Source organism: Chamaea fasciata, unplaced genomic scaffold, assembly GCF_029207755.1.
Source record: "Chamaea fasciata isolate MVZ Bird 193981 ecotype frontalis unplaced genomic scaffold, bChaFas1.0.hap1 SCAF_8, whole genome shotgun sequence".
NCBI classification, from domain to species: domain Eukaryota; kingdom Metazoa; phylum Chordata; class Aves; order Passeriformes; family Sylviidae; genus Chamaea; species Chamaea fasciata.
Genome location: NW_027094093.1, coordinates 23,950,455 through 23,977,818, shown reverse-complemented (window position 1 = coordinate 23,977,818; position 27,364 = coordinate 23,950,455). Strand labels below are relative to the sequence as shown.

Genomic DNA, 27,364 nt, shown 5'->3' with positions numbered 1-27,364 from the left:
CAGCTACAGGAGGGCAGGGGATTGGTGGATGCAACTTCCCCTCTAGAGCACAGAACTCATGCCTTCATCCAGCCACAGCACCGACACTCAGCAGTGCACCCAGCCAAGCACCAAACCACTCTGGCAAGGCTGGGGAATGTCTTCCCAGCCCCTGACCACTGCCCCACGGCTAGGTCCAGATTCAAACCACCCTGGGCCAAGCTGGGCAGAATTACAACTGACAGACAACAGCCTAGTCCCCACTCCAGCAGCACCCCAGCTGCCCAAGGAGGAGGTCCAAGCACTGAACCCAGCAATCCAAGGGGGAAAGCAGAGACTGAAATCAGGGATGACTACAGCTACATCAAACACAAGGCAAGTTCTCTGCTGGGACCCTACACCAGATCACGCTCCAGGCAGGGAGAACAGCATGTCCAAGTGGGGTCCAGGCACGACAACCTCAGCCAGAGATGAAAACGTTTTCCCAAACTCTACATACTCTCCCCAAAAGAAAGCCATCCCCGAGACCCAGTGACTGGCCCTGCCACCAGGGACGGACCAGCCCTATTACCCTAACAGGATGGGGGGGATCTGACACCCTCAGCCACCCCTTCCCACCTCTGGGCAATGCTGCTGCAGACAGCAAGATGCAAAGGAGGATCTCAGCAAAGAAGAGCAACACAGGCTGCTCCCCTGCCCTGCACGTTTCCATGGCAGATGGCTCAGTCCCAAGCCCAGATCCAGCACGGACAAGGAGTCTCCACAGCACTTATCCCCAGCTCTACCATGCATGCCATCCCCGTGCGCTCCGGCACCTCGGGACATGCATCCTCCCCATCCCCCCAAGGAATCAAAGGATCCTACCTGCCACCCTGTGGGCCACCAGGCCCTCCAGATTCAAGGGCTCCTCTGCTGACCTCGACAGCTCTTCATAGCTCTCCGGTCCCTTCAGGGGCATCTGGTTTTGTGCTGGGACGGTGGGGGAAGGTGGGGAGGAGGTGAGTGGCTGCTGAGACCCCACAGGGCTGTAGCACGAGGTGCTGAGTGGGACACTGCCCATCTGTGCTTCGGCCGGGGCATGGCTGTAGCTCCTGGGCTCTGGCAGCGGTGTCAGCTGGTAGCTGTAGGGTGAATAGGCTTCCCGATAATCATGCACCCCATAGTCCAGCTCTCCAGGAGAATAGGCTTTGCCCCCGGGCTCAGAGACCACAGGGCTCACGGATGTGCCGAAGGACCTCGGCTGGGCCACCTGCGGAGTTGGCCGGGCGTAGAGACCAGCAATGGGCTGGGTTGAAAGGGAGGAGGGCAGGGGTCCGGCTGGCTTGTCCTGACGGGAGGTGGCAGGCACACTCTGCGACTTGTGGACAGCAGGTGCCAGGTCCAGCATGAGGACATCCAGCGCTTCGATGGACTGCTCAATCTCCCGGCGAGAGGGCACCCGCGGGAATTCAGGCATGCTGTGACTGTGTGGGGGCACCGTCTGCAGCGGGCTGGGCTGAGGGCTGCAGCTAGAGATGCTGGGGCTGTGGCTCTCCATGCCACCCTCCAGCAGCCGGGAAGGTGGCCGGCTTCCTCCATGCTGTTGCCAGGAATTCAAGCCCCTCTGCACAGCCTCCCGGCTGCTGGTACTGCGAGCCGGGGCCTGGGGCAGCGCCGGGTTCACATCGTACTTGGCAGTGTCCACTGCCGGGAAGGACCGGGAACGGTAGGTTCCAGGGTGGTCGTAGGCATACAGGTAGGGCTGGGAGCTGGGCAGTGGCTGAGGCTGGAGCCACCCTGAGGCATGGGAGCCCGGCAGGCGCTGTGGGTAGCCAGTCAGGTGCTCCTGAGTGGATGCCGAGGGCCGCAAGGAAGGCAGTGTGTCATGGAGGTGGTGGCCCATCAGGGTGTTCTGGTTGTTGTAGGGATAGCCACCATTGGAGAGCGGCTCGCCATCATACAGCCCCTCCTTCAGCAGCTTCTCAGCTCCATTGCAGCTTGAGGGGCCATTGGGAAGGGAGGACAGGCTTCCCACCCGGGGTGCCTCCTGGTAGCCAGTCTCACTGGCAGTGGTGGTGCCATCCAAGGAGGAGAGTGTGCCCAGGCTGCCCACACTGTGCCCATCCTGGTTGGGCAGCTCATCATCCAAGATATCTGTCTCCCGCTCAGCCACCAGTGCCGCAGCATTCCCATTGACGTGCACCTGAGCCGGCACCACGTGACGGCCCGGCATGGCAGGCAGGCGTGCCGGCACAGGGCCGGGCACGTGGTTGTGCATGCCTGGTGCACTCTCCAAGCCAAAGCCGACAAGGAGACGATCCAGCTCCTGCTTCTCCTCGGGGCTCAGCACCGCCTGGCCACTGGGTGCCCCGGTCACCCCCGGCTCATCGGTCCGGTCGGTCTTGGTGGAGGCAGTGGAGTTGCCCGAGTCGCTGCTCACTGAGAGTGTGTGCTCGACGTGGTTGGGTGCCGCCGAGAGCGGGAGTCGGGCAGCGCTGACGGCACCAGTGCTGTCGTGGAGGGAGTCTTTCTTCTTCACTTTAGCGTAGAGGCTCCCATCCAGGGGCCCTTGTGTGTGCCCAACCTCTGCAAGGGGAGAAACGAACACGAGACCCCAGATCAATTGCTGGCTCTCTGCACGGGAGCTAATGGGTCCCATTAGCCGGTGATTTCGATTTCTTCTGTGTGCCAGAACACTTAACGACCAGCATCGATGTCTCCACACTCCCACCGGCGCCACCATGCAGAGACATCGGAGACAGGTCCTCCCCAACCCCATGCCCCCAACAGCCCCCCAGTTCACACACAAGCACTGCCTGCTCCACTGGGATGCACCAAATATCCAGTGCATTACTTCCAGGCATCATTCCTGGCAATTCTCCTCCATGGATGGCAAGGGCCAGGGCTACCCACACCGTCAGCGATCGCTGCTCCGCAGGGCTCATCCAGCCCCAAAGGACCATGTGGCACCAGGGAGGCAAACAGGGAGGGTGGAGGAGATGCACCACAGGCCGTAGGAAGACGGGTGGAGGCAATCAGTATGTGGCCTTGTAGCTCTTTGTGTCTCCAGTTGGATGGATGTACACAGCCCACAGGTGAAGGACAGATGAACCACACACCCACCTTCCTTCTCCCTGCCCACTCTACTCCCAGATGATGCATGGATCCAGCCAGACATCCTTGACTTTTTCTTCCCTAGCTACAGAGGCTCCCACCCTTTCTGTTCTAATCCCTCCCTCTGTTAGGCCAGGTCAACCCGCCCCAGAGCTTCCACACTGACAGTGCCCAACACTGCCCAACCCTGAACATGCAGCATCTCCTCCCCAGGAAGACCCTGGCACCATGACTGAAGTTCAGTGTGGGCAGCTAGCTCTGCTCCACAGCCCCCTAAAGGCAGAGGGGCAGCCAGGGCATCACCACCAGTAATCCTGCACTCCAGTTCTGAGCCCCCCAGCTTCCATCACACTCATCAGCACCAACACCACAACCAGCTAGACCCTTTAAACCTTTCCAAGTGGGGCAGGCAGACTTTGGGGATACAGAGGGACCTTGGCCACTGCCAGCAATGGGAATAGTTCCCAAGCTGCATCCCCCCCCCCGCCAGAGCAGCACAGCACGGACCAGGCTGCAGACTCTTGTTTTTCCAGCTCCCTGATGAGGTTTCCTGGAAGGTCCCGCGAGCAGTGTTAAACACTTTCTTTTGGAGGAAAAAATGACTCTTCCCTGGCGGGGGGCCAGGCGGCTGACTCAGGGACGGAAGACGGCCCTAGCACGATAGTGTGAAATCAGAGCAGTCCTATCTGCAAGCAAAACACTTCCGAGCCGGGACAGCTTAACCAGTCCCCCACCACCACACCCGCACCCCGGCAGCTTCCATGCCAACAGCCCCCCTCACCATAAAGCAGAGGAGGGCAATAACACTGAGCCCAAGTCCTGCAAAGTCAGGGCCCTCTCCTGATTCCTTGCTGATTTTCCACTCCTGAATCCCCACTGGCAGTATCCCAAGGAGGCAGTTGAGCCCCAAAGCCTCCCGCTGCCTTGAAGATGTCTCAGGACCATGCAGCAAGGTCCTCACTGGGCACTTGGTAAGGGAAAGGGTAAGAATTTCTCACAGAGACTCAGAGCTTCTTCATCCAGCCAGTAAAGCCAGGAGCCAGTAGCATTTGTCTCCACAACACCTCCCATACTGGGGAAAAGGGGAAGAGAGGAAGGGAAACACTTTCCATGGAGAGAAAAAGAAAAAAGCAGCATATCAAGGGGCAGTGTCAATGCTGGACAGGCTGAGACACTGCTTGGAGACAGGCGGAAAGGCACAGCCCTCCTGTCTGAAGGCTGCATCGGGTGCTGGCTGGTCTCAAGAAACAAGGCAAAAGCCAGGATGGGGGCTGGGAGAAGAACAACAGAGGAACAGAAAGGAAAACGGAATAAATAAATATAAATGTAAGCATGTGGTGCCAAGGGAAAAAATAGACAGGGAAGGCTTTAATTACTCTTTGGGCTGGGTACTGCCCCGCGGCTGGGAGAAATGTCCCCAAAAGAGATCAGGAAGGAGCACAATGCAGTTAGTGGCAGAGACAGAAAGCCCCAACTGCTACATCCCACCTTCCCCAGAACCTATGGTGAGGACGGGACATAAGGGGGCTGGTGGCCACCCCACCAAGAGCAGTATCAGGGTATTAAGCAAGGAACAGCCTGTGACAGCTAAGACATCAGCCAAGCCCTTGTCCTACAGTTACTCTGCCCCACACCTGATTGCTCATCCTGTCCTCAACCCCATGGACCTCCTGGGCTCTGATGCCATGAGACAAATACTGCTATTCGCTGCCACTCCAAAGCCTCCTTCACTATCCCTGGGCCACAATATCTCTCGTATGACTACCTACTGCTTGTCACCTGAGAAGTTGAATAAAAAATAACATGACACAAAACAAAACTAAAATAAAATAAAAACTAAGGGATAATGGAACAGAACGCTTTAGCCAAACCAGCCACCCTCAAAGCAGCAGGCTCACAGGACCTCATTTGCAAAGTGTCTGCAGCTCCCAGCAAGGTCAGATTTCATCCCTGAAGGTCGGAGTAGCTCCTGCCTGGCAGACTGTGCCATCCCACCGTGGGCTGGGTTTGCCCTGGCCTCAGCCCCGGACGCAGCTCTGCTCTGGCTCTATCTGCTGCAGCGGTATGGAGGCAGCGGCGGGAAGCGCTGAGCCCAGCCTGGTCCCAGCCCTGCTGCCAGGCTCGCTGCCCTAGAGAAGAAATGCTTTGTCCTCTCCCTCTCCAGCACCCTGACGCTACACCCAGTAAAAAAAAATGGTCCAGGACAAGTGTGGTAACACCGAGGGAGTGAGCTTGCATCCGCAAAATCCCAGGCATCTGCCTCGCACGCAGCGGGGTGCAGCACACAGCATCGTGCACCAGCACAAATCCTGTCCACGGCTCTGCACCGGGGCAGAAGATAAGGCTGAGGCATCACCGTGTCTCCCCATTGTGCTACCAGTAGCATCCCACCAGCTGCCTCCACTCCCCACCCAGAGCCCTTGCCCCAATGCATTTCTGGAGTATCAGCCCACAGGGAAGACCCTGAGGTCCCGGGCCCCTTTGTAGGATGTAGGGGGTAGGCTGAAGCTCACAGGAAAGAGTTTAGCCGCTTTATCTCTGGTTTCATCCTGTAACCAGACATGATGGCATGGAGCAGCCCCAGCCCCTGAGCCGTGGGTCACCACAACCATGAATTCACCACCCAGCTCCCAGACCAAAGAAAAGCGAATTCAAGACTTACCAGAAGGGACGGGGATTAAAAGATCCCAGGCGAAGGGAAGGAGCGGGCAGCAAAAACCCTTTCCTTCACCCCTTCCAGTACCAGAGCCTTCCAGGGGCACCTAGTGCGGTGGCAGCTCCAACGGCGTCCACAGCCAGCTCCGTGTGTCCGTCCAGGACAGGAGCCGACGGCCTGAAGCTGGCTTAGGTTGGGTTTGTCCCTTTGGCTTTGCTTTCCCTCTCGCAGAGGGAGCTATTCCCTTCCCAGCGCCGTGTCCCGCGGGGCCGCGAGAGGGGTACCCGGCCGGCGGCGGGGCGCCGGAAGGGGTGGGATACGGGGAACCCCAGGACACGGGGAGCTGGAGGGGAGGATGGACGAGCCGAAGGTGGGAGAGGCCGGAGATGGGATGGAGGCGAGGAGGTGCGGCTGTGCTCCCCTCCGCCCCAGACCACACAGGGACCACAGGGAGGAGCGGGAGGGGAAGGGGAGCGGCGCGGGGACGGCGGCGGGGCCGCCCAAGCTCCAGCCCCAGCCTGAGTTAACCTCAGTGAGGTGCGGAGAGGGTGGGAGCCATGGAGGGAGGACAGCCAGACAGACAGCTTCCAGCTATGAATATTAACTACTTCCTCTACAGGCAGGGCTCCGCCACGTTAACTGTTTCCTAGGCAGGACAGACAGCCGGACAGCTGGACAGCCTGCCCACCTTGCACTGTGCACTGAGCATCACCCCACTGGGTGATCCCCTCATTTGAGACACCCAGCCCTGCCCAGCTCCTGTCTGCACGCGTCACACCTGTCCCCAAAGAGCAGCGACACATTCAGGGTGGGGATGTCCTTCCAAACCACACACGATGCTGAAACTCAGACGGGTCTGCAAATTCAAATGTCTTGTTGGAGTCTTGAGTTTCTCCATCTGAATTAACTACACAGCTGAAGAGGGGTGGAAACCAGCCACGGGCAAGCCACCAACCCCACCGACCCATTTTCACAATCTCCTTGCCTGCCCTGCCAGCACCACGGGCACAGCATGGACAAGCCACCCCTGTTTTCAGGATGCACACACTGCCCTGCTCTGTGACAGGAGGTACGGCATGATCCCATCCACTCCAGAGCTGTCTTGAGACCAAACTGCACCACCCCAACCAAAACCCATGCTGGGATGGTGCTGAGAATTTGCTGGTCCAGGTGACAGCAAGCCCACCCCACATCCAGGCCCCTGCCTGTACCCATGCTCAGGACTCCACTTCTCAATTGATCCACCATACTCAGCAAAACATGAGGCTCCCTCCACTCTAATCCCCCAACCCGCGTGTTTCCCACACCCCCATGGATGACGGCAGGGGATGGGAGCAGTGTTTCCAGCCGGCCCCCTGACTCACAGCCCTGTTTGCTCCCAGCTAACAGCACATGCCAAGCCAGCATCCTTCCAAAACCTCCAAAGTTTGCTTATTTTCTGACCCAGCTGTGTCGGCTGCAGAAGGGCAGAGACAGAGCTTCCCACTTCTGCCATGGGACAACCCCAACCCTAAGCACAGAACTGCTACAGGTTTTGACTTCAAGGACAGTTTAAAGGGGAAAGAGAAGGGACTGAGTTTTCACCAGCTGGTCTCTCTTTCCCTGCATCCCAGCCCTGCCTGGTTCCCAATCTCAGTGAGAACAAACTCCACCACCACCCCACATGACAACCCCAAATACCAGGTCAGAGGACAGATCCTGCCCTGGGAATAGCCACACTCCACCTGAAATGTCTAGCCAAGCCCACAGATGCTCCAGCATTTCACCCATAGGGAATAACCAGAAGCAAGGGTGACACTCCCTGTGAATTCCCATCCAGCCCACGCAGATCCCCACTGCCCTCCAAAATGCCCACCTCAATACACCCTTACCTTGGAGCAGATGGAGCAGAGAGCAGCGGAGAGGGGCAGAAAAAGGAAGGGGAAGTGGATTCCATCAGCTTTAGTCAGCTGGTGAAGGCAAGAGGAGAGCCAGTGGCCCCCCTCCCCACCGAGCCTGGCCTAGGGACCAATCCAGCCGCAGGGGGAAAGCAGCAGCCTGCCAGCAGCTCCAGCAATGGATTTAACAGCTCTGGCCCAGCCCATTTGGCTCTCCACCTCTGAACAGCCTGGCCTGCCCTCCTAGGGCAGCCTCAGCCCCTCCTGATAGGTGGGACAGGATCTGACCCCACTAAGAAAGGTGTACCCCATGAGATGCCGACCCTCCTGGAGGACAAACAGATGTCAGCAACCCCATCAAGGGGCTTTCTCCTCCATGGAAAAGTGCAGGATCGGTATCCTGCTCCATTTCTGGGGCTCCAGGACCCCCTGACCTTTGCCACATGTGGTTCAGGCTCTGATGTGACCTCCCCTCACTGGAAGGGTGGGATGCTCATCCCAGTCCCCAGCCTGGCCAGCCCTGTCCTGCGAGTAGGGATGTGTGGGAAGACAGCAATGAGCTGCAGGGGAGCCCTACGCCAGAACCATGACTCAGGTAGGGATTTAGCAACTCTCTCACAGATGTCGGATTTGGCCAGGCTCTGGCCACTCTCTTCCTGGCCTGGTAAAAAGACAGGGCAGGCAGGGCCAGCCCAGGGTGTGTCCAAGGACCAGTGGTTACAGGGAGCTGCTGGGCTGGGGACACATCCGGCCCTTTCAGATTTTCTCACACCACCCCGGGATGGCAGTGCTTGGGGTCCCCCCGCAAGTCACACATCCAGACCTTGAGGACAAACTGTACACACTGACTCCATGCCAGCCCCAGCACCCTGTTCTCCATCAGCACTCGTTTCCTCAGCAAAACCAAACCAGGCCATAAATGATCTCCATACAGAGTTACAGCATCTGCAATACCCCAAACATTCTCTGCAGTGATCCTCCAACCAGCTGCAAACCCAGCAATGCCCCATCCAGCTGCCGGCCTCCTCCTGCCTCTCTGGAGCCAGCTTGGCACCCCAAGGAGAGCGACCACAAAGTACAAAAACAGCCACAGTATGAAGCGTCACCTCCCTTCAGCCTTTGAACATCCTCAGCCAACCAATGGCCACGGGGACTGCAGCAGGAACCTGCCAAGCAGTCACCACTGACCTGAAAGCCCCTTCAAAGAGGAGGAAGGAGGGCAGGCAGAGCCACTCGCCTTCCCCAGGCTGTGCAGACATGGCTGAGGGGCAGAAGGACAGACTGGGGCGGCATCCCAGCATACCCCACTCTTCATAAGGACCACAGGGCAGCCCAAGCATGGTCGACAGCAGAGACCCTGCCTCAGTAAAGTAGGAGGGCGAGTTCACTGCTGGGGCCAGCCTGTCTCATGGAAGCAGCTCAGAGAGAGCCTGTTGAATCCAGCTGTGTCCCCTCAGTCAGAGAGCAAGATGTGGGGGTGCAGATCCCCCTCTCATGCCCCCAGCTCTGTAAGAGCTTAGTCAACCAATAATGAGTTTCCCCTTCTCCAAGTCCCCACAGATAAGCACAGCAGAGGTGAGTGGAACGCCAGGACAGGCACCATCCCCAGCCACCCGCCTGCCCCTCCAGCTTTGGGGTCCCACAGGACCATCCCCCTCTGGCAGGCACCCCCCAGCCCTTATGGGTGCTCCATGCTGAGACAAAGCTGCTGGAGAAAGGGCATCCACCTTCACTGAGAGCGGCTGTGGCCAGCAGCGATGCAGCATGGGGGAACCCACCGTTTGGCAGGCGATCCCGATCCCGATCCCGCTGGCCCAGGCTGCAGCGACCGTCTGTAGGGAGCCTTCGCCGAGTGGCAGGACAGGCAGTGGCAGGGACAAGGAGCAGCGGCTGATCCCAGCCCGGCGTGGGTCCTGGTGCCAACCTCACCCCCCTCCACCCCCGGACACCGCTTGCTCACGCCTGGTGGTGCCAAAAATGTGGCGTGCAATTCCCTGACCAAATAAGGCAAGAACGACCATAAACAGGGACCCCCCCTGCACAGCCAGACACCAGAGTCCCCATTCTGGCTTGGAACAGACTGGAAAAGAGGAAAAGTGACAAGAGAGAGGAAAAAACATGGGAGCCCCCCGAGCCCATGCTAACTCCCACCACCACTGCTCAAAGTGCCCCATGGGACAGCTGGGAAAGACCCCTTTGTAGATGGGCTTCTTGCAGCTGCTTGTGCTGGCACAGGTCAGAGGGCAGCCTTCTGCCTGCGGCTTCAGCCTTCCACACTCCCGGCTCATCTCCAAACTGGGGCAGTGTTTACAAATTCAAGGTGCCCTCATTCTCTATTGCCACCCTTCCCAGCACAGAGGACAGCCCAGTCGGTGCATGGAGGTACCTCCACAGCCCTGACACCTGATAAGACCCCCAAAGGGAAATGGAGAGGAGCCCTGGGGTACTTCTGCAGCCCCAATATTCACCAAGACCCCCATGAAAGTAGAGAGATGAGTCCCGGGGTACCCCTGCAGCCCTGTGAGGGGCTGGGGTGTAGAAACTTTGGCCCAGGGTCCAGAGCAGAACACATGCAATGAGGCACTTAGGTTTCTGCAGGCAGGAGGGGACTGCCAGGCAGTCTTGCCAGCCTGAGGCTGCACCCACAGCTCCCCAGCCTGCACATAGCCCACAGCTGAGCCTGCACATCACGAGTTGCCTGTTTACTGCCCTGTGCCAAGGCAAGTGCCCGTGCCAGCTCCACACAGCCACCCCAGGTCCGGTTCAGTGTGACCACCACAGCACAGACACTCCCGCCAGCCCCACCCTCCACGGTGAGCATCGCCATCCACAGCTCCCACTCAAAGCAGCCGGTGACCTTCAGGGACACCAGGGACCGCAGCTGTCCCTGCTCCAGGGACGCCTCTTCAGATCTGGCCAGCAAAGCCCAGGCATTTGCTTGGCCACGGGTGGCCTTTCCTCCAGGACAGCGGCCCACCACCCTTCGACACACAAGTACTGCCCATTCCTGCCAAGTGGGTGACAGCAGTCAAATTGCTGCAACAAAATGGGTGCTCAAAGGGCTCTCCCTGGCTCTGGCTCTGAGAGATGCAGCAGACCATCGAAGGCCCGTGAGACAGCCTCACCCCCTAGGGATAATTAAGGCACATCTACATCCTGCCATGCTTGCAGCATGACAAAGCAGCTGGGATACCTAATGGTCCTGCAGAAATGGGGTTTGGATTTCTTAACAGTCTGGGGCATAAACTAGTGCTGGACTCGGCTTGTGCAAACAGGACTTTAACAGCTAAATGCTGAGAAGAAGAGCCTAAGCTCCCTGGCACTCTGGCAGAAGGCAAAGTCCATGAAATCTTGCTCTCCCATCCCATGGCCACACTGCTCCCATCAGCAGCCACCTGTCCCCAGCTCTGCTGCCCATCAGTGCCCCCTGTTCTGGGGTAGGGGGTATTTCCATGTGGACACTTTGGCCACTGACCACTTGTGACCCCTAACCTTTCTCCAGGTGCTTGCTGGGCAGGGGCGGCTCAGCCCAGGCCCCCTCTGCACTGTCCTCACGCTGGATGTTGAAGTTCTCGTAGGAGTCCCACCGGATGAGTGGGTCAGATGTGTTGTAGTCCACAGAAACACTGGGCCCATTCTCCAGGTGCTCCATGCCTGGAAAGAGGCAGGATGGTCAGGCAGGATAACAATGGAACCAGCAAGGGTGGGATGGGGGAATAGGTGGAGAAAGTGCATGCAAGGAAAAAAGTGCAGGAGCCATAGAGCAAGGCAGGAGACTCCTGTAGGAAAGGCAGCATCAAGAGATGGATGAGCACAGGATGTACATCAAGACTCACATATAAGGTGTACGAGACTGCCTGGGGCTTTTGGGATTGCCTAGAGACCAGCACACAGACTGGCAGAGAGCGTGCATGGGTCTGGACTTCCTGAACAAGGGAGTCCTTCATTCCCAAACACTCCTTCCATCTCTCCTGGGCGAGCAAGGGCTACAGAGAGCAGCCCCTGGGGAAGAGAGCGAGAGGGATAGGGCATCCATGGGTGCTCCTATATCAGCCTTACTGCCTGGATGCCTCACCCTACCTGGTGACAAAAGGAATTCAAGGGGACAGGTGAAGGTCACAAGGGAGGGAGCAGGGGATACAGCTGAGGGGAAGGAGACAGCATCCACCTCCAAACCCCCATGGCACTGAGCCAGCCATACCTTGGATCTTCTCGGGGCCATAGGAGAACACAAACTCCACTTTCCCATACTCAGGGAAGCGGTCATCTGGCAAGGAGAGAGCAGAGTAAAGGGAGTATCTCCATCCATAGCTCCAGTAGTATCTAGTCACCCCAAACGTGCCTACAGACCAGCTTAAGGCTGGGAGCTGCTAGGGGATATCCCTGCATGGAGCAGTGCATCACAGGCCCTGAAACAACCCTGAGACAGCCCCTCTGCACCAGTCATGGTTTTGGCAATGAAAAGGATGATGGTGCCACCACTTCCCAAGCAGCACCGCACCCTGCAGATGGAGCAGGAGTGCCCTGTTTTGGCGGGGGCGGATCTGGGATGGGTGCCCAGATGTCCCCATGATGACACCAGAGTTACAGAGGCAGGAGAATGAGGGAGTTTGGAGTAGGGAAGTGCCAGGGCAGTTACCTCTGAAGGCCTCATCCAGGTCCTCCTTGCCAAAGACGACATCAAGATCATGCACAGCACATGTGTGGAACTGCACACGGAAAATCACGTCACGGGTAGGGCTCCGAAACTTCTTGTGGTAGCACTTCAGCTGCAGAGAGGAATGGGGATGGGCCATCAGGATAAGGGCCATCAGGGTAAGCCCCCGGACCTTGGGCAAGGGGAATCTGGGGGTCCTGAGGCAAGGCAACCACACAACCTGTCTGCTTCCTACACTGGGAGCTGAGCTGACGATCCTTACCAAGATATCGCCCTTGAGCAGCAAGCCAGGCTCAATGGTGATGCAGATGCCCGTCTGGCTGTCTCCTTGCACATTGCTGCAGAGAGGAACAGTGGGAGGAGGTGAGCTGTGGTGCAGAGACCCCTGCCCAGAAAACTCCTAGCACCGTCTCAACCAGCCCTTCCACCAAAATCCAGGCAGAAGGCGGTGCAAAGCACAGAGTGTGCCCTCCCTGAGACTGAGGGGGTCCCATCCACCACCTCAAGGGGCACCCATTCCCAGTGTTAAGGAGGACAGGAAGGAGAAACTGAGGCACAGCTCAGCAAGGGTGCCAAGACTGCTGGGTGGGAGGGTTTGCCCAGGTTCCAAGTGCCGAGGCTGGGCTATCAGCCATCCACCTGGCTCCCATGGCTGAACCGGGGCTTAGGACACAGAGGGAGAGATCTCGGGGAAGACTCTTCTACCTCAATTTTCCTGGGGGAAGCCCTCCCCCCCCAGTGCACCACAGACAGACTGCCGACGGGCAGTGGCGTCAGCAGCCAGGGACAAGGGAAGAAAGGAGTTGGATTTCACAGGCAAGATAAACCTGGAGTTTATTACAGGCATCCCATAAACAGTCTATTAAAAGCTGAAAGGCAAGGCCAGAATGGCAGTAAATCTCAACTAACGGGGACCCATGGCGGTGTGGAAGTGAGATCTCGTCCTAGGGGTTGAGATGGGAATATCCCAGAGGTGAGGTGCTCTGGTCCCTCCAGGGGTCCCACCCAGACTGGGATGTGGCACTGGCAGAGTGTCTGGAAGGCTGGAGAAATCAACTCCTGCTTTCCTTTTGCCACTGTCTACTTCTCAGAATCAGCATCAGAAAAAGACTGTGGGGAGATTAAAACAGGGGGAAAATCTTTTTTTGGAGAAAGAAAGAATATTAGCACAGTTGGTCAGAGCATGTTGCTAATTACACCAAGGTTGTGGGTACAGTCCCCACATGCGCCATTTACTTTAGAGTTGGACTCAGTGATCCCTGTGGGTCCTTTCCAACTAACTAAGAATACTCTACGATCTGTGAGAGCTAATCCAGGCACGAAGAGCAGTTTTTTTAAGCAGGGAGAGAAGAAATGCCTTCATCTCCCAGGGTGCCTTCCTCTCCCAGATGTCCCCATCCCTTTCCTCACTCCCTCCGGGGACACCCAGCCCCAGGCTCCACGCAGCCCCAGGCTCCCTCTGCTGATATGCGGAGTCACTACAGCCCTCGCAGCAGAAGGGTCCAGTATTGCCCAGTATAGCCAGTTACCACCTCCAAAAAAAAGGAAGCCCCTTTTTTTTCCCTGGCCCCCAAACGGACTAAGTACAGAGCACAAGACTACAGGGGACTTGTCCTTGACCCTCTCTATCCTCCCCCGCTTGCCATTCCCCCCATGCTGGGCAGCAGGAAAGCCCCATGGCAAAGAGATAGTTACTAGATCCCCGAGGTGTAGACGGGCTGCATAGCCTGGTAGATTTTCAGGAAGGGCCGACAACCTGGAAGACATCAAGGCGGGGAGAAAAGGCACACTGCTGTTAGCCGGCTGGGCGGAGGGGCCAGGGGAGGGATTAGTCACGGGGGAGAAATCCAAACAGGGAGGGAGCCAAAGCAAACAGCCACTCCCCTGCCCCAGCCAGCCTGCACCGATCAAGGGCAACATCTGCAATGGGCAGAAAGGATGCTGTGGATGAGCTGAGAAAGGGAAATGCACTCAATTTAGGTCCTGTAGGACCAAGGGCAAGTGCTGGGCTGGGGATAGGGGTGGGATGATGATCTGTGATGTACAAGCACCAGAAGGGATAATGCATCCCAACGCCACTCTGGTGCCATCCTTGGAAAAGCTGTCAGAAAAACAGCGTCACCCCACAGCTCAGGTTAGTGCCCAGCATCGGGAGGGCATCCTCTGAGGGCATCTCTACCAGAAAAGGGTAGCACCCTGCTAATACGAGTGAACTGTCTCTGAGAGGGAAAGGGAAATTCAAACTACCAAGGAAATGGTGGAAAATATCACCCAAGCAGGACAGGCCTGGCCAGGCAGTGGGGGGTGGTGGTGTGGGAAGAAGCAGGCTGGGGGAGCAGCTGGGGGCACCTACCGCCTTTCGACTCAAAGTTGGGGATGCCGTGCATGATGACATGGTGGAGGAAGAGGGGCTTGTTGTTCATCTTGATACTGCCAGAGAGGAGCCCACTGAAGTAATGGATGTACCTGGAGGGCAGACAGACAGCTCAGGGGGCAGAACCCTCAGAGGAACATCCACCTTGGACCCCTGCATCCAACCACCCTATGGGGAAAAAAACAGCCTGCAAAGGTGTGCCAGGACCCACCTCCTCTGGGATGGCTGCCCCACCGGCACCACCTTGTCCTCATAAAAGCGCTTCATGGCAAACCTGTCCAGAGCCTGGTCAGCACTGTGGGGATGAAAGAGCAGATGAAGTTGAAGTATTGGCACCAGCACTCCAGCACCACTGGGATGGAGGTCACCAGTAGGCCCCAGGGCCACCCCAGGACCTCATGTCTCTCTCACCTGGCTGAGATGTTGCTGTAGTGCATGTAGGCAGCCACTACCACTCCCAGCCGGCCACGGTTCCCCTGCAGGCACACAGCAGAAGGGATGTCATGGGGGCAGCAGGGCCAGTGAGCACCCAGGCACGGACATCCCACAGAGGCACACACTGATCCCTATATGCATACGCCAGTCCACAGATGCCCCAACCCTTATTAGACACACACCAATCTACACATACGTGCTGACACCTACCCACACCCCAAAGCACAATTCTCTCCACCACATTCTCTGCATCTCTCAGCCCCCGAGGCTGCTCAGCCTGATCTCTGCAACCCCACAGAACCTCACTGCTGTGCCCCAGTAAGGGGTCCTGCCCACCTTGTTGTGCAGCACCACCACGTTGTGTGCTGCTGCATTGAGCCACGTGTCCATGGCTTTGCAAATGCTGCAGATCTTCTCCAGTGCAGGGGTGTGCATGTCAGGCCATCCAAAATCCAGCACCTGAACAGAGGAACAAACAACCTGGGGTGACAGGCACTCCCAGGCGGAGTTCCCAGCCTGCCAGTAGGCAAAGCCCAGAGCACATACACAAGGTAGGCATTACTGTGTTGCTCTGATATGCAACCCCCCAACCCTAACCCTGCACCCCACTGCCCAGATCTCCAGCCCAGGGAGGCCACCATGGTCCCAGATCTCAGGCCCCTCACCCCAGGTTACTTGGCTCAGCTCCTGAGGGCTCCGCTATTATCAGAGGGATGAGGCCCCCAGGAGATTCCAAACAGCCCATTTTGGACTGAGAATGCAGGACTGGGAGGGCAATGGGAGTTAAGCTGAAATACCACAGAGCATGTCTCAGTGCTTTTCTCAGGGCTTTTCCCAGCTGGATAGAATAGAAAAGGTGGCTGTTTCTCCCCTAGGCATCTTGTAGCAGGGAGCTGGTCCTGCAGACAGGCCTGCCCTGAGGCCCCTGAAACCCCTGCTGCTTCTCACAGCTGTGACCCACCTTAGGGTGAAGTTTGTTGACATCACGTCTCCGCTCAGAGAGGTTGAAAAGCTTTAGGGAAGATGAAAAACAGAGTGAGAGGACATCTTTCTCCCTTGCTGCAACTTCACCTCTTCCTCACCCCAAAGCCTTCCAAAATCCTGCTATGAGAGGTTTCTGCAGACACATTATCCTGAGTAACACCTTGCCACAGGGCAGTACAATGACCAAAAACTCCCAGGGGGTCTGAAAGGGACTGGTAAATCCTCAATGAAGAAAAAAATCTATCCAGCATAGTGCAAAACCCCTCCCTCAACAGAGCCCAGATAAAGACAAGGATGCAGTATCCATCCCCTGCAAGCACCCATCCCCAGCAGCTGAGCACCCCAGCCCCTCCACCAGCCTGACAGGGACCTAGCTGTGCCCCTCACCACATAGTTGTTCCCATGCTTGGACTTGAGCATGTGGGCCACTTCACGAAGGTTGCTGGAGTAACTCTGCTCCTCAGCCACGCTGGGGTAGGAGACAGCAATGATCCGCTCCGTGATGTACACCAGGTCCAGCTCACAGCTGCTCTCCATGGCTGCAGTCAGGCTCATGCTCCTGGACAAGGGAGGGGACCACTGTCAAGACACAGCACGGGGAGGGGACACAGGGACCCTTGCCCACACTGCAAGACAGGCTGGGACACATGGGGACACAGCTGCCTACAGTCTTTCCCCTGCTCCCAGTCCTCTTGGGGTGTCTTGGGGATCCAGGTTGGGGATGGTGGGTCATAACTCCTGTGTCTTCTTCACTGGATAATCTCCCAGGTATAGCACCTCTGGAGAAGCAGGTGTTGGTGGGAGGCAGCTTCAGGCAGAGCAGAGATGGTCATCAAAAGGGGAAAGTGAGGCAAGTACCTGGATGTTTTGCAGCGTGACTGCCCACTCCTGGGGGATTTTGTGGCATCCTAAAGAACCAGGGAGGAAAAGCAAGTTACTGCCATGATCCAGCCACAGCCAGCACAGAGGTCTTGCTAGACCTGGACGTGATGGTGCTGCCAAAGCATCCCACCTCCACCACACTGCACTGAGCATCCTAACACCCCCAAAATATTGCTGTCTCCGAATCCCACCAAGCATCCCAGCGGCACAAGCAACTTGACACATCCCACATGCAAAACCCAACTCTGACAACCCCAGTGCTGCTGGGACCAGCTTCCATGGGCACTGTGGGGTCGGTGCCTTGCCAAAGGGTCCCAGAGGACCTTTTGGGAGGATGCTGAGCATGTCACAAGTCCCTCTTGTCTTCATCAGGCTGCAGGCACATCTGGTGGGACAGAGCTGCTTTGGCCCTGCCGGAGCAGGGGCAGGTTTGCTGCCCAAGCAGTGTTGATGAGGCAGCCAGGCACGACAGTTTGCTTTGGCCCCAGCTCCACCAAGCCAAACGCCTGGAGGAAATGTTTGAGCTCTTGGAGCAGGAAACTTCTATTCATGCATGTTCTCCGGCCTCGAAAATTTCATCTGCAGCCGGCTTGCTCTGTGACTTCATGACCTCAGCCGAAAAACAAAGCAGGGTTTCCAAAAAAAACCGCTGAGGAAAAACACACTCGCACCTCATTAGTTTTAGTAACTCCAGCTAATAAGCAGCAGTCATTTAAAGACTCATCTCACACAGGCAACACGCCTGGAAGGATCAGAAATAAGAGATGCATCCTGCAGCTGATTCCCAGGATGTCCCATTGGTCCCCAGAGCTGCAAGATTGCTGCTACTCTCCTCAGGACTGCAGCATTCCAAAGCTAGCATGCCAAAGGGAACGAGAGGAGGTGGGAGAGCAGTTTCCCTGACAGCCATCACCTGACACCTTCTGCCCACCCAGCACAGTGCCAGAGCTGCTCCCATGGACAGCCAGCGTCACCCTCCACCAGCCTTGCATGCCCCTCACAAGGTCAGGTTGCCCTGCAGAGCAGAGCCAGGTTCAGCAACCCTGGGGCCTGGGGACAATGTCACCACTCCCAGCCAAAGCCACTCCAGAAGGCAGCAGCTTTGTCTCAGTGCCAGAAGTGCTTGAACAGTACTGACAATTCCCCCTCCAGTTTTTCCTCACGGTGTCCCAAATTGCCTGCTCACCTCAAAAACCCTCCAGCAATGCTGAGGGCGAATAAGGAGTTAAAATTCAACAAAAGAGAGGTAAAACCTTTCCTAGGAGAGTCAGGGTGCGTTGAACAAGCCTGAGCCTGAATATGGGCTCGTCCCGGCATCACCCACCAGTGATCAGAATGGGATCCCTACCACAGCTTGTGCAGTGCCCTAAAAGTTTATAATGGAAACCTCTGGGGTCCCACATCCACCATCCAAGGGAGCCCCATCAGTCCATGTCACCCCATCCAGCTGCAGCAGCTTCCCCAAAAAACAGCCTTTCCCAACAGAGAGCTGACATGGGGAAACCAGGAATCACCCCCAGCTCCCACATGGGTGAACTGAGGCACGAGAGGGCAAGAAAGGTGGGGACACCAGAGCCCCTTTCCCTCCCCATACCTGGATAGCAGTAAGCCCCTTGCTAATCCATTTCCACGCCATGGCTGGTCCACTCCTGGCACCCTCCAGACCCGGGGGAGTGGGTGCCCACAGCCAGGGCCCTGCAGTGTCCCCTGCCCTGGCGAGAGCCCTTGAGCTCTGCCCCGCTCCCCGGGTTCTGCCCTGCTCCCCCTTTCCCAACCGCAGCCGTGCTGCGTCTCTGCAGCCAGCCCCTGCACGAGGAAGAGTCAGCCTGCAATCAGCTGATAGGAGCAAGCGCTCCTGTTATTAAACACTCCTGCCCTTCACTGGGCTGGGAGACCTTGCAAACGTCCCCTATGGAGAGAGACTCCAGCCAAGCCAGTATAACCCAGTCCAGCCCAGCACACGACAGGCTGGTCGCAGTTACGTCGGGCTGAAGATCCCTCTGCCAACCCCATCAAGAATATGCCTTCTAGTCCCAAGCTAGCTTGGCATGCCCCCAAGCTCCTGGCAGCATCAAAAAGCTGCAAGTCCCTTCTGCTTGGAAAGGGTGAAGAAAGGCACAAGAAAGGCTTCAGAAATACCAAGAAACTTTTGTGAAAGACAGCAAAGCCAGCAAAGGAGGCTTCTGACCGGATTTTTCTGAGGATGTTCTTTCCCAGGGTTGGAAACATGTCCTGGACAAGCAAAGGGATTAGGCAAAGCCAGATCTCAGGTGAAGAAGGTTTTCATTCTCTTCCTCATGGGAACCATCATGCCTCCATCCCTTGGGTCCCAGCCCCAAAACACAGGGAGGCCAGCAAGCTGGCTGCAGGCAGGGGGGAAGCTGTCCGTGTTGACTTTGGCAGTGCATTTGTCTACACTGTCTTAGCAATTTCATGTCCACAGATTAAGTAACAGATCCCCAGCTCCAAGATAGGAAAGCCAGCTTTGCAGCAAAAGCCTCGGCCCCCAGTATGCTGGGCTCCACCACCGCCTCTGCTACCAACTCTGGGCATCTTGCTTGGCGTTTGGCATGGCCATCATCACCTTGGCTGGCAGGGGGAGAGGACTTCAGGGTCCCAGGTACGTTGGGAAACTACAGCATTCCAGGCAGAGGGATTTTGGCTTCAGGGGGTGCTTGCAGCAACGGGACAGGTACGAGTAACCCCCTAGGAGGTCCTGAGGCAATGATCAGCCTCCGTGGCTGGTTGCACTTACCAGAACTTCTACCTGCTTGGTGATGCTCTCCCCCAGGGATAGCTGCAGACAGGAGCAAAGAGAGGGTGAGAAAAAGGCAAGCGAGAGAGGACAGATTGAGAGAGGGACTCACATACACAGCCGAGCCAGGGTCAGAAGTTCCCCCTGGCTATTTCTGGTGCTTCCTAGGAATTGCATCACGGTTCCATCCCCTTCCCTGTCTGCCAGCATGTCCGCTCTTTCTAAAGGCTGAGAGTCCCCCAAAACCCAAGGGCAGAGCTGGGATACTCAGATACCAAGGATGCTGCCATCCTGCCTCTCAGCCACCACCACTGGCACTGGACCACTGTTGCCAATGGGAAGCATTTGGCTGAACCCTGAGCCTGTTCCATGATAGGCACCTGGTGCCCCCCACAGTTGTGGGATTCCCAGATGGATCCTCCATAGTCAGACCCTACAGCTAGGAGAAAACAACAGGGCAAGCCCAGTGCAGTCCCACACCCAGCCTGGCAACTGGCCACCAGCAGGACCAGCTCCCCAAGATAAGCCAGATCCCACAGAGCCAGTGAAGGACCTCAGTGGGAGCAGAGTCACGGTCTGAGATGCTCAAAACAGGCAAAAATTTGGTGATACGCCACTGGAGAGAGCTCTGAAAGGAGGCTGGGGACAGGAATTAACTTCCTGGGATGAGAAAAAGTGTCTGGACTGCAAATATAGGAAGCAGGAGACAGATACCTCTGTCTGGGAATGATGGTTGTGGTGCCTGGGGGTGGCACAGCAAAAGGACCCAGCTGGGTGAGTCCCCAGATGGGAGTCTTGAGACCAAGAGGATGGAGATCACCCCCAAACCAGGCTGCTCTACTCTTGGCAGCAGGGCCGGAGCAGACATTTTCATCCATGAGGCAAGGCAAACCCCTTCAATTTCCTCCCAAAGCCACAGTAACGGTCCCAGCTCGAAGCCAACATATTTTTGCTGTCGATAAGTGCCCAAGGAGGTTGGCAGGGGCGGGGAGTGCAGGCAGAGATTAAACTCAGGGCAGATAACCACCATGAGGCCCCAGGGCAGGCAGCATGATCCACTCCTACCCCATGCCCTTGCTCACCTGGGCTCTTGGGCTGCCCTCATGGGCTTGCAGGTGTTCATCCCCAACACTCACTCTTTAGGTGAGACCCCTGCCCAGCTCTGGGCTGCCCAGCTCAGGGCCCCATGTGAGGCCCGGATATTGTGGCACTGCCAGGCTGCCAAGCCTGAGCTGAAACCCTGCCAGGGCCTCCTCTCCCCAGCGCCTGCCCCAGCAAGCCTTGGCACACGTCTGGAGCAAAAAGGAAGGGCTGCTGCACCGGCCCCGGGCTATGCCAGTCTCCCTGCTGCCACGTGCCCGCTCTGCCTACTGCCACAGGCATCACCAGGCTGGGGATGGGGAAGAGGAGCTGCTCTGCTGGCAAGATGCTGCCCGGTAGGCACCATCATATCATGCTTCCCAAACCTCTTACTGGGCATGGCCTTGCTCCAGGTGATACCCTAGAGTCCAGTCAGGGCCTGGATCACTGTGGCGAAGGACTGTGGCTGTCTGCCCAGTGCCCCCACACCCACCCTCCCCAGGACAGGGTGAATGGAGACGATACATCCAGCTGTTCTCCTGGTGTCCAGGGAGGACAGGGTGGGAACAGCCTGCGTCACCCTGGCCCCAGCAGATTATTAAAGGCCCCCAGGACAGACAATAGTAGAGGATGACAATAACAAAAGCTGCAAATACACGGCCTTGGGCGCCCCGAGCCAAAGGCACATCTGGTACAGCCATCTCCGGGTATGCAAGAAACCGCCCCAGCTCTGGTCAGGGAGGGAAGGCCCGCTGCACCAGGGGACCCCAGAGCCCTGCATGGTCACGTCCTATCTGCCTCTCAGAATCCTGCAAATTCCTCTTCCTTGAAAGTTCCAGCTCCAGGAGTCCCATGATGGCTGGGACTGCAGTCCCTCTGGGCTGCTCCAGCTTGTGCTGCTCAGCTGTGGGATGCCCTTCAGCCTGCAATGGTGGGGGGCACAGCACCAAAATGGGAGCGCCCTTACCCCCAGCTCAGGACCCCTGTGGTTTTGAGAGTGGAAGATTCATGCCCTGAAGCCCTGGGACAAAGCCCTATACCCAGAGCAGGGTGCTCCAGCATACTCAGAGCCCTGGCTGTCACCCATGGCTCACAGTGGAGGTGTCACTCACCAGCTCATAGTTGACAGTGGGGGAGCAGGGGGTCACAGCCTGCAAGGAAGCAGAAGAGAGCCAGAATTAGCCCCTGAACACCCCTGTCCAACACAGGGCGTGGGAAAAGGCTGGAATACAGCATTCACCTCCCACCCACCCCACAGGGAAAACAGCACCAACCCAAACAAGTGACAGGGGCATCCATGGCCTTGTCACACCAGGCAGGAGCATAGGCAGCATCCCAAAGTCAAGGCTGGCTTCCTGGGAGTGGGAGCAGGCTCAGGGCCCTGGAAGCTGTGCCATTCATCCTTGGCCAGGGAGCCAGGGCAGCCCCAGCCCGGGTGGGCATGGCGAGCACAGCACGGTGCAGCGCAGGGCAGGCGTCTGATGCCAAGAGCAACTAGCTCCTGGAACAAACCCCAGCCCAGCCTCGTGAGCTCCTGCAGCCGCCCGCTGAACAGCCCGGCTATTGTTACCTTAATTACCAGCGGCAATTACTGACAATTAACCTTGGGTTTTGCGTGCACCCCAGTCCGTCGGGAAGCAGGAGCATGCCAGGGTGGGAGAGGCAGCGCCTCGTTGGTGCTGGGGCAGCGGGCACAGGCACTCCAGCTTTTGTTGGCCCAGAGATGCCAGCAGTAGTGGGAGAGTGTGATTCGGGGCACTTTGTCCTCTACAAATCCCACCAGGAGCTGTGACCCGCAGTAAGCCATCCCCTGCCCCATCCCAGGATGGAGCCAAGATGGCAAACATCACTCAGGGGCTAGTCCCCTACCATGGGAGCATGGAGACCTATGCACCCCACTCTGCCTCTCCTGCCTCAGGCCATAAAAAGAAGGACTTGCCTCAAGCACCCCACTTGGAGCACCCAAATCCCATCCCATCCTGGTCCCCAGAGCACGATGCCCAGTGCCTGCTCCCCACCCCGGCTGCCAGCATGTTCCCGTCCCGTCTCACTGTTTTCTTCAAGGGTTCCTCCTCCTCCCGCTCCCTTCCCCTGCGCTTTATTATTATGATTTTATTCTAATGCAGAAACGCTTCCATAAAAGGCCCTTTTCCCTGCCCCGCGGCGCTGGCCCCACGCCAGCCTCCCTGGAATGTTCTCCGGCAGCAAGCTGCTGCTGAGGACGGAGCTGGAACCGACGAGAGCTGTGCCGTACCCTGCACCGTTCACCGCACACCGCTGCGCTCTTCCCCTGGGGATGCTCAATAAGCGCCCCTGACCCCTGCCCAGCACCAGCTACAGGGCCAGAGACAGGGGAAATGCACAGCTCCCCCACAATTGGACACACTGGTCCCACAGCCAGGTAGGGTCCATGCCCAGTCCTCCTCTGCTGTTGGCATGAGGAAGTTTGCAGGCTACAAATGCACCTCTGGCTGGAAAAGAAAAAAAAATGGAGTGCCTGTGGTTGTATTTCCCCACCCTTAAGGATGCTCTGATGTCTAATATGGGCTTGTGCTCACCCGACATCACTCTTCCCATCCACAGGAGACAGCAACTGAGGCTGTATGACACTCTCGCATCTCAAAAAGGTAGTTTTACAAGGACTGCAGGAATGTAAAGCTGTTTCCCTCTCTCAAGTTTGGCTCAAACATGCCTCCAGTTCAAGCAGAAGAAGGAAGACCCTGCCCCAGACAATGGACCCCTCCCTAGGACAGTCCTGTTCCTGACCTAGAGGTGCACAAGCACCTCTCCTCCCCCACGGGACCAGTGAGAGTATCACTCTATACAGGACTGCAGCGACCCCCAGAACAGCCACCATCTCTGTCCTCAGGGCTTCCTGCATCCCTCGGTGCAGGGAGGGGTGGGAAAGCAGGGGGACACACACACCCCCGGTCCAGGCTTCGCTTCACCGTGGCAGACACAGCGGCCTTTCTTCTCTCCCTCACCGGTGTTTGCATTCCTGCCGGCTGGCCCCCGCCGCCGACCCCGCCGCCCAGCAGCCCTGCCCAGGAATGCGAGGAACGAGGCGCAGCAGGGCTGCCGCCCACCCCACCAGCCTCCCCATGGTCCCCCACCCACCCACTCGGCCCCCCAGGTCGTAGCCCCATCCCTCCCAGCAGCCACATCCCATGAGCTGCTGCCTTGAGACCCGAGTTTTGCCAAGCAGAAAAATCAGTTTCCCAGCAAACAAGGCCCCGTGGCCACAAGTGACAGCAGTCTCCGATGTCTCATAAAGAGTTAGGCACACCCTGCAGCCTTCCGCTGGAAAGCGATGATGGGCTCACTCGCTCATCACCAGCTGTCACTATACCTAGAGAAACTCGATACCCTTGACATGTCCAAGCCCAGAAATAAACACCTGGCTGCCAAACCCCTGACATCTCCGGCCACACCGTCACAGCGCAGAGTAGCTCATGAGATCCCTCTTCCACCTAACCCCTCCAGCTGCAGCTCAGGGACTGACCTCTGCACCACAGATCCCAACAGGACTTCAGCACCATTTCACAAGAACTGAGTGAGGCTGGAGGAATGCAGACATCCACCTCCTATCCAGGGGTGAGACATCTCAGAGCCTTCTCCATGCTGCAACCATTGCTCACACCTCCCTCCCTCAGCACCTCCTTCCTCTCCCTCCTCCTCCCTCAGTAAGACAATCCTTGCACCCATGGAAGTGCCCAGGGCCACTGCCAGATTCTGCTCCAGCAGAGCATCCCCGTGGGTTGTAGCCCCAACCTGCAAGATGCCAGCAGGGCTGGGGGAAAACAAACCTCCATGGAGGGGCCCTGGGATTCAGGAACGGGCTGGATCAGTGCAGTACTGGGGTCTCCCCAGCTGGGCTGCTGGAGCTGGGCGAGCACTGGCCCACAGCCCACAGCATGGCCCGTCCGGCTGCCGGTGGGTGATCCAAGCCCATCTCTGACGCAGATCCCTTCCTTTGGGTGGCGGTTTTTGTTTTTCCCTTCCCCAGGAGCTCTGATAAACATTCCGGAGCCGGACAATATCCGGGCTGGTGCTGACCCTTACTATGCCAGGAGCAGATGCAGCACCAGCCACCCTAGCCCTCACACAGATCCCTGCACACCAGAGATGCTCCCCATGGCCAGGCACTGAGATGCTGGCAAGCCAGCCCAGCTGCTGTGGTTGGAGCTGGAGACACATTGACAAAAGGGACACTAACATCCCAGACCCTGGGATGCAAGCCAGCTTCGTGGCCCCCCTATTTAGAAAGAATGTGGACCCCAAGAGAGGGAATCAAGGCACCCTACTCCCTCCAGTCCTGGAAGTGGCTCCCCTGCACAAGCCACCCTGTGGTCTGGAAATGCAGTTGTCAAAGAGGAATGTGACTCAGTGGCCACACTGGCCTCCCACAGGACAATGCTTGGGCAGCATAAATGCCAGCTCAGCCCATGTGATCCCACCTCATGGGGTCCCACACCACCCCATGAAGGACCACTTCCTCTCAAACAAGTTAATCTCAGCTTTGTGTCACCAACATCCCAGCTGGGCTGCAAATCATTTCCCCAATTCTCTGCTCACCTCGAGTCCCTGCCTCAAGCAAAGGGGATCCCAGGGACAGCCACAGGCCACAGCAACTTCCCCAGCCATGCCCAGAGCCCTTCCCCTATACACCAGTCCCTCCAGCCCAGCCACAGCCACCAAGCCCTGCCAAACCCTCTTTTAGCCACAGTGCGGGCCAAAGTGTGAACTGCCATCGGGCACCTCACAGCAGAAGACACTTTTATGGGACAGGTTGGCACCACTAAACTGGGGATGCTGGGGAAGGTTTTTCCCTCTCCAGCTCCCCTGCTCCCCATTCCACCTCAGCATCCTTCTCCCCTGCCAGGCCCAAGGGACTATGGTGTTTGTGCTCTGCTCACCCCCCTGCCCACCACATGGGTCGGGTACCCTCTCCCCACACCACGTGCTGGCTGCTCCTGCCCTCACATTATTTGCAGCTCTGGCAAAACTCCTGTTTATGCAACATGTCCCCGGCGGGAGGACGGCATGTTTCCATGCACACCCGCTCCCCCTCCCCCCCCCCCCCCACTCCAGCTCCACCCTGCCCAGCAAAGCCCTGGTGTGAGAAGCACAGGGCAGCCACACAGAGCCCCAGATCTCCAGCATGGGGGTCGCTGGGAGGGGGCAGCACCCAGTGCACCACACAGCCACTCTCTGCCCCCACCAGTGTCCAGAGGTGCTGCTTTTGGGATTTCTTCCATCGGGTGAGGGTAACTGGCAGATGCGCCGAAGGGCAGGGGAGCGGCTTGGCCAGCAGCTCAGGGTGAGTCAGACTGGGCTGATGTTGGGGCACGGAGGTCTCACCGCTCCCAGGCTTCCCTCCAAGCATCCCCAGCCCGCCCTGCAGCTGGGTCAGGGACCGTCACTGTGCTACACCCTCCATGCCTGGATGCCTGGACAGCACCTTTGCCAAGGCAGAAGCTATCAAGTCTACCCTGCCCCTGCATTGTCCAAGAGATGCTGGGGGCACCAGGGAGAGTACCACAGGGCAAAGAGCCACTCAGGGATGTCCCCCAATCTGGGACAAATGCTATCTCCTCTGTCTCTCCCCTGGTATGTTGACGAGGAGCCGCCCTGTGGCCCATCCCCGCCAGGAAGGCGACAGCAGGACCAGGACAGAGGTTACCCAGTACACACAGCCCTGCAAATCAGGGATGAAAAGCCACAGGGGACGCCAGCCATTCCACCCCACAGTGGCCGTGGGGGCCACCACTGGCACCCCAAGACACCCCGAAACACACAGTGCACTGGGAGGGTGATGGCCCCCAGCAGCCTATGGCTGGCCTGGCCAGCAGCCCTGGCACAGGGATATGGGATAGGACAGGAAAAACAATGTACAGAGAAGCTTCAAGGGGTTGCAATGGAGGCAGCTGCACCAAAATAGCCCTGGTCTCAACCCAAATAAGGGCAGGTCCCGGCTCCGGGGCAGTTTGAGCAATCAGCCTCAGCGCTGCCAAGTGCAGATGAGGGGAAGGGAGAGAAGGTAGCATCCCTGACCCTGTTTGGGGGGAGAAGGGTGTTTTTGGGGGTCAGGAGGGGGACGGAGACGCCTCCACATCACCAGGACAGGGACTGTCCCTACTTTGCTTGCAGGGGCTGGCTCGGCACGGGGCCGGCCACAGGCAAGGATATGCTGTGTTCCAGTGCCTAAAAAGGCAACATCTGTAGGCAGCAGGTCTGGATCCAGCCCCATGGGCCAGCATACGCCTGCCTGGCTCTGGCCCCACAGCCCCAGCCCTGCCCTGCTCTGCCACCACACGTGTACTGCCACCCCACTGGGGGGACACCGCTCACCCCAGTCCCATGGGGACCCCACAGCCAGCCTAAGGGAGAGCATGGGGTCACTGTCCCTTCTGCACCAGACTTCCCCAAGAAAATGAACCAGGATCCCCCCATCCCCTCACCAATGCCCCAGAGCCAAACCAGACCACCAAGATTGGCCAGGGAGCAGCTTCTGTACCAGGGATAGGCTGGGAACAGAGTCACAGCAGGACTGGCTGGGACAGACTCCGCTGCAGGGGGTTTCACCCGGACT

General features: G+C 57.8%; 1 protein-coding gene across 8 annotated transcripts in view; it reads right to left on the bottom strand.

Moving 5' to 3' along the window:
- Positions 1-27,364, bottom strand: part of TNS1 (tensin 1) — a 55,279-nt gene that overhangs the window by 24,461 nt on the left and 3,454 nt on the right. For 5 of the 8 annotated variants that reach the window (XM_066190181.1, XM_066190178.1, XM_066190180.1 and 2 more), the window contains 14 exons: positions 21,885-21,923; positions 16,914-16,963; positions 16,443-16,614; positions 16,033-16,083; positions 15,408-15,530; positions 15,048-15,112; positions 14,848-14,931; positions 14,616-14,728; positions 13,958-14,018; positions 12,525-12,600; positions 12,245-12,374; positions 11,807-11,872; positions 11,098-11,259; positions 844-2,544 (listed from right to left, as the gene is read on the bottom strand). In XM_066190181.1, the coding sequence (XP_066046278.1) occupies positions 844-2,544; positions 11,098-11,259; positions 11,807-11,872; positions 12,245-12,374; positions 12,525-12,600; positions 13,958-14,018; positions 14,616-14,728; positions 14,848-14,931; positions 15,048-15,112; positions 15,408-15,530; positions 16,033-16,083; positions 16,443-16,614; positions 16,914-16,963; positions 21,885-21,923 (2,893 nt within the window). Of the gene's footprint in view, positions 1-843; positions 2,545-11,097; positions 11,260-11,806; positions 11,873-12,244; positions 12,375-12,524; positions 12,601-13,957; positions 14,019-14,615; positions 14,729-14,847; positions 14,932-15,047; positions 15,113-15,407; positions 15,531-16,032; positions 16,084-16,442; positions 16,615-16,913; positions 16,964-21,884; positions 21,924-27,364 lie in introns of those variants that run through there. The other 3 variants (XM_066190184.1, XM_066190185.1, XM_066190182.1) reach the window with 2 other exon arrangements.